General features: G+C 65.5%; 2 protein-coding genes across 2 annotated transcripts in view; both read left to right on the forward strand.

Moving 5' to 3' along the window:
* Window positions 1-5,989, forward strand: part of ANO8 (anoctamin 8) — a gene marked incomplete at its 5' end in the record, with an annotated part of 37,164 nt that overhangs the window by 10,303 nt on the left and 20,872 nt on the right. The window contains 7 exons of the mRNA XM_014962111.1: window positions 254-406; window positions 624-762; window positions 1,001-1,938; window positions 2,036-2,227; window positions 2,309-2,440; window positions 2,898-3,008; window positions 3,173-4,872. Of these exons, the coding sequence (XP_014817597.1) occupies window positions 254-406; window positions 624-762; window positions 1,001-1,938; window positions 2,036-2,227; window positions 2,309-2,440; window positions 2,898-3,008; window positions 3,173-3,853 (2,346 nt within the window). The remainder of the gene's footprint in view (window positions 1-253; window positions 407-623; window positions 763-1,000; window positions 1,939-2,035; window positions 2,228-2,308; window positions 2,441-2,897; window positions 3,009-3,172; window positions 4,873-5,989) is intronic.
* LOC106900128 (anoctamin-8-like) overlaps window positions 5,138-5,989 on the forward strand; it is a 30,398-nt gene continuing 29,546 nt past the window's right edge. Inside the window, exons 1-2 of the mRNA XM_014962112.1 lie at window positions 5,138-5,284; window positions 5,449-5,979. Coding sequence (XP_014817598.1) covers window positions 5,138-5,284; window positions 5,449-5,979 — 678 coding nt within the window. The remainder of the gene's footprint in view (window positions 5,285-5,448; window positions 5,980-5,989) is intronic.

Below are 5,989 nucleotides of genomic sequence, written 5' to 3' on the forward strand. Positions count from 1 at the left end.
GGGGGGGGGGGATGTGTGTTCCCATGCCTGGGGGGGTGTCCCCGGGGCTTGGGTCCCCCAATGAGCAACCTAAGAGCAGAGAACTGGCACCTTCATGACACCCCCAGCACCCCAAGATGGGTCTGTGTTGGGTTCCTCCACTCCTGGGGTCACGGAGGGGATGCTGTGGGGCTCCTGGCCGCGGGGAGGGTCACACGCTGCTGTGTCCCCCCCCACCCCACCTCCTCCTCTTCCTCCTCCTCCTCCTCGTCAGGGCGTTAAGAGAATCAGCCCCGTGACCAGCGCCGAGGAGTTTTACTACCCACCGTGGAAGCGTCTCCTCTTCCAGTGCCTGGTCAGCCTCCCCGTCTGCCTCGCCTGCCTCTCCCTCGTCTTCCTCCTCATGCTGGGCTGCTTCCAGCTCCAGGTGGGTCCTCGTCCTCAACCCCAACACACCGGGCTGCCAGGACCAGGGGGGGGTCTACCACCATGGTCCTCTCTGTGGGGCTCACCTTGTCCCCATCCCCGTCCCCAACACACTGGGCTGCCAGGACCAGGGGGGGTCCACCACCATGGTCCTCTCTGTGGGGCTCACCTTGTCTCCATCCCCATCCCTGTCCCCATCCCTGTCCCCATCCCCGCAGGAATTCGTGCTGAGCATCCAGGAGCTGCCCCGCATCATCCGGTTCCTCCCCAAAATCGTCCTGGCCGTCATCGTCACCGCCTGCGACGAGGTTTACAAGAAGATCGCCTACTGGCTGAACGATATGGGTGCGTGGCGGGGTGGGGGGTATGTGGAGGGTGCTCCGGGACCCCCCCCAGCCCAAGGAGGAAAACCAACAGCAACAAACAGCCAAGATCCAGGCAACCTTATGGGAACAGTAGAGCCACTCTTTCAGCAAGTGAGGAGGATACCTAAGAAGATCATCACATGACTGCCCTTCTGCGAGGCAGGATTTTCTTCCTTGTGTATCTCCATTTTCAGGCTGCTTTGGAGGCTATGTCCTTTGCTCCTTTGCAGCTCTTGGCAGAGGTGACCCCAGGTCCCATCCCATCTATTGTCACCAATGTGGAGGCCCCACAGGAGGTGTTGTGGGGGGGACACTGTGCTTGGGGGTCCTGCTCAACCACGGGGAGGAGCAGGGACCCCATGGGGGAAGGAGATGGGGATGCAGGGACACACAGATCCCCCTCCATGGGTGTTGTCCCCTCCATCCCCGGGTGACAGTGCTGTCCCCCCCCCTCTTTTTGTTGTGTCCCCCCCCTCTACAGATGCTGGCCACGCTGCTCATCACCCGCCAGTTCCTGCAGAACGTCAGGGAGGTGTCACAGCCCCACCTGTACCGGCGCCTGCGCCGGGGGGACATCAACCTCCACAGCCTCCGCCAGCTGGCCCACGCCGTCCTCCGCCTGCTGGCCTCCCACCGCCGGCCCCCCAACCCCTCCGAGGGGCTGCGGGGGGAGAAGAAGTGTCTGAACGGAGGTTGCGGGGTGCCGGAGGAAGAGGAGGAGGAGGAGGAGGAAGGAGAGCGTCGGGAGTCGGATTCGGAGGAGGAGAGCGCCCTGGACTGCGGGTTGAAGCTGAAGAAGGTGAGCTTCATCGAGAAGGCGGAGCGGCGCGGCGGGGAGCCCGGGGGGCCCGAGGAGGAGAGCTTCCTGGAGGAAGGCAGCCCCACCATGGTGGAGAAAGGCATGGACCCCGCATCCGTCTTCGAGCTGTGCGAGGATGAGGAGGAGGCCGAAGGTCCCCTCCCCGGGAGCCCGGTCAAGGCGGCGGAACCGGCGGTGGTCCCGCGGGTCGGCGGCCGGAGGAGACGGGGGGCGGAAGGGAGGGAGGAGGAGGAAGGTGAGGAGGAAGGGAGGAAGCGCAACCGGGCGTCGTGGATCGACCCGCCGGAGGAGGACTACTCCACGCAGCTGACGCAGGCGGAGGTGGAGAGCTGCATGAAGAAGTACGAGGTGAGGGGCCCAGGGTGGGCACGGGGGGTGGTGGGGTAGGGTGTAACCCCCCAGCCCCACTTGCAACCTGTCTCTTCCTCCTCCTCTTCCTCCCCAGGACACCTTCCAGGACTATCAGGAGATGTTCATCCAGTTCGGTTACGTGGTGCTCTTCTCCTCCGCCTTCCCCTTGGCCGCCATGTGCGCCCTGGTGAACAACGTCATCGAGATCCGCAGCGACGCCTTCAAGCTCTGCACGGGGCTGCAGCGGCCCTTCGGCCAGCGGGTCGAGAGCATCGGGCAGTGGCAGGTGGGTTGGGGGGTCATGGGGGGGCTGGTGGGGGTCCCCGAGAGCTGGTGGGGCTCATCCCCGGCTCCGTCGCTCTTGCAGAAGGTGATGGAGGCCATGGGCGTCCTGGCCATCGTGGTCAACTGCTACCTGATCGCCCAGTGTGGGCAGCTCCAGCGCCTCTTCCCCTGGCTCAGCCCCGAGGGAGCCATCATCTCCGTGGTGGTGCTGGAGGTAGGGTCCTCGTACCCACCGGTGGTTATTGTGGGGTCTCCCCGGTGGGTGACAGGGTGTTATTGTAGGGTGTCCCCGGTGGGTGATGAGGTGTCACCTCACCTCAAACAGCCATGGGCTCCTGCAGACCCTCCTCTCTACGGATGGAGTCTCTAAAACCTTCTGTGATGCAACGAGGGGCAGAAAGTCCCCCCAGGGTGTTATTGTAGGGTCTCCCCGGTGGGTGATGAGGTGTCATCTCACCTCAAACAGCCACGGGCTCCTGCAGACCCTCCCCTCCACAGATGGAGTCTCTAAAACCTTCTGTGAAGCAATGAGGGGCAGAAAGCCCCCTCAGGGTGTTATTGTAGGGTCTCTCTGGTGCCCCTTATCATTGCGGGGTGCATTTTGGGAGGGGGTGCCGGTGCCCGTGGGGGCTGGGATGGGCCTGACCCACCCCCTTTTCCCCCCCCCACAGCACTTCGCCCTCTTCCTCAAGTACATCATCCAAGTGGCCATCCCCGACATCCCCGCCTGGGTGGCCGAGGAGATGGCCAAGCTGGAGTACCAGCGCCGGGAGGCCTTCAAGGTAGGTGGGACCCTCCTCAGGGCTGGGGGGAGGATGAGGGGGGGAAAAGGGACACGACGAGCACGGAGCTTGGGACCCCCTGTCCCCATCCCTGGGGATGTCCCCGAGGTGGGGGGGAACACCCACCTTGGGGGGTCTGATGGGCTCTCCCCCCCCGTTGACAGAAGCACGAGCGGCAGGCGCAGCACCACTTCCAGCAGCAGCAGCGGCGCAAGAGGGAGGAAGAGGAGCGGCAGCGTCACGCCGAGTACCAGGCCCGCAAGGAACGCGAGTCCAACCGCGACGAGGCCAAACCCGAGGCCACCGGCCAGGACCCGGCTCACGAGAAGAGCCAGAGCAAAGGGAAAAGCTCCGGAGGTTCCTCCTCTCACAGCTCCGACAAACCCAAACGCCCCAGCTCCCTCCTGGCCACCAACAACGTGATGAAGTTGAAGCAGATCATCCCTTTGCAGGGCAAATTCCTCTCCGGGGGGGCTGGGGCTGGCAGCACGGCCACCGCCAGGTCCCCCCAGTCGCCCACCGGCAGCGAGAACAAGCTCCCCGGCTTCCTCAGCTTCAAGTTCCTCAAATCCCCCGAAACTAAGAGGGACGCGGCCACCGAGAAGGTCCAGTCGCCCACCAAGCCATTCAACCCCGGCAAGCTCTTCAACTTTGGCAAATCCGAAGGGGTTGGGGGCAACGGGGCGGGGGCCACCGCCTCCCCCCAACCCCCAGCCGGCCCCTCGGTGGACACGGGCGAGCGGCCGGTCCCCAGCAAGTCCCATCTCAACGGGGCGCCGGAGGAAGGGGGTCGAGAGGAGCCGGAGAGCCGGGCGGAGGAGGAGAGCGGGGGCTATAAACTCTAACCAGACTTTTTGGGGGTCCGGGGGGCAAGCGGGGGCTACCTGCCCCCCCCTCCTCTCCAGGGGACATCGTCACCCTCTCGCCTCCCCTCGCCGTCCCCCGCTGCAGGGAGGGTTGAGCCCATCGGGGGCCACCACGCTCTGCACTGTCCCCCTCTGCCGCGTCCCCTCGTGTCCCCCCAAGTCCCCCCCCAGCCAGGACCCACCACCATCCTGACCCCCAGCTCCGGTGAGGATCCGGCACCGAGGACACCGGAGCCCAGCGCCGGTTGGGACCATCCACGGCCTCGGATGGAGCATCTCAAGGGGTTTCCATCGGTGGGAGATGTCCCCAACCGGCTCCGTGCCATGAACTTGGGGTCCCACAGGAGCCGGCACGGGGGGAGACGCCGCGGTCCAGCCCCAGGGGACAAGAGGGGACCCCGGTGCTGCCAGATCCACCCCGGGCTCGTCACCACCGAGGGGACGCCGAGACGTCGGCGAGAGGAGCCCGATTCACCCGTGCCTACAGCCCCTGCCCTACAGCCATCGCCGGGGCCCGCCGGCACCGGGGGCCGTGCCCTGCTCCCTCCCGCTCCCGGAGGATCCATTCCCAGCACCGGGACCTTTTCCTGCCCGGAGCCCGGCCGACCGGGAGGGACACGGGGGGGTGAGCGGCCACCACCGGCCACCTGGATCCCCAATGCATGGGCAGAATTGCACTAAAACCCAAACAAAACCCAAGGCGAGCGACTCTTTCTCTCTCTCTCTTCCCCCCGAGAGGTGGCCACTGGAGCAGAAAGGTGGCCACCAGAGCCGAGAGGTGGCCACCGGAGCAGAGAGGTGGCCACTGGAGCAGAGAGGTGGCCACTGGAGCAGAGAGGTGGCCACCGGAGCTGAAAGGTGGCCACTGGAGCTGAAAGGTGGCCACCAGAGCCAAGAGGTGGCCACCAGAGCCGAGAGGTGACCACCAGAGCTGAGAGGTGACCACCAGAGCCGAAAGGTGGCCACCAGAGCCAAGAGATGGCCACTGGAGCAGAGAGGTGGCCACCGGAGCCAAGAGTGGGGTCTCCCCGGTGGGTGACGAGGTGTCACCTCACCTTAAACAGCCACGGGCTCCTGCAGACCTTCCCCTCCATGGATGGAGTCTCTAAACCCTCCACTGAAGCCCCCATGGGCAGTGGGTGATGCCAGGCCATGCAATGGGGGGCAGAACCTCCCCAGGGTGTTATTGTAGGGTCTCCCTGGTCCCCCTTATCATTGCGGGGTGCATTTTGGGAGGGGGTGCCGGTGCCCGTGGGGGCTGGGATGGGCCTGACCCACCCCCTTTTCCCCCCCCCACAGCACTTCGCCCTCTTCCTCAAGTACATCATCCAAGTGGCCATCCCCGACATCCCCGCCTGGGTGGCCGAGGAGATGGCCAAGCTGGAGTACCAGCGCCGGGAGGCCTTCAAGGTAGGTGGGACCCTCCTCAGGGCTGGGGGGAGGATGAGGGGGGGAAAAGGGACACGACGAGCACGGAGCTTGGGACCCCCTGTCCCCATCCCTGGGGATGTCCCCGAGGTGGGGGGGAACACCCACCTTGGGGGGTCTGATGGGCTCTCCCCCCCCGTTGACAGAAGCACGAGCGGCAGGCGCAGCACCACTTCCAGCAGCAGCAGCGGCGCAAGAGGGAGGAAGAGGAGCGGCAGCGTCACGCCGAGTACCAGGCCCGCAAGGAACGCGAGTCCAACCGCGACGAGGCCAAACCCGAGGCCACCGGCCAGGACCCGGCTCACGAGAAGAGCCAGAGCAAAGGGAAAAGCTCCGGAGGTTCCTCCTCTCACGGCTCCGACAAACCCAAGCGCCCCAGCTCCCTCCTGGCCACCAACAACGTGATGAAGTTGAAGCAGATCATCCCTTTGCAGGGCAAATTCCTCTCCGGGGGGGCTGGGGCTGGCAGCACGGCCACCGCCAGGTCCCCCCAGTCGCCCACCGGCAGCGAGAACAAGCTCCCCGGCTTCCTCAGCTTCAAGTTCCTCAAATCCCCCGAAACTAAGAGGGACGCGGCCACCGAGAAGGTCCAGTCGCCCACCAAGCCATTCAACCCCGGCAAGCTCTTCAACTTTGGCAAATCCGAAGGGGTTGGGGGCAACGGGGCGGGGGCCACCGCCTCCCCCC

This window comes from Calidris pugnax, unplaced genomic scaffold, assembly GCF_001431845.1.
Source record: "Calidris pugnax isolate Ruff unplaced genomic scaffold, ASM143184v1 scaffold896, whole genome shotgun sequence".
NCBI classification, from domain to species: domain Eukaryota; kingdom Metazoa; phylum Chordata; class Aves; order Charadriiformes; family Scolopacidae; genus Calidris; species Calidris pugnax.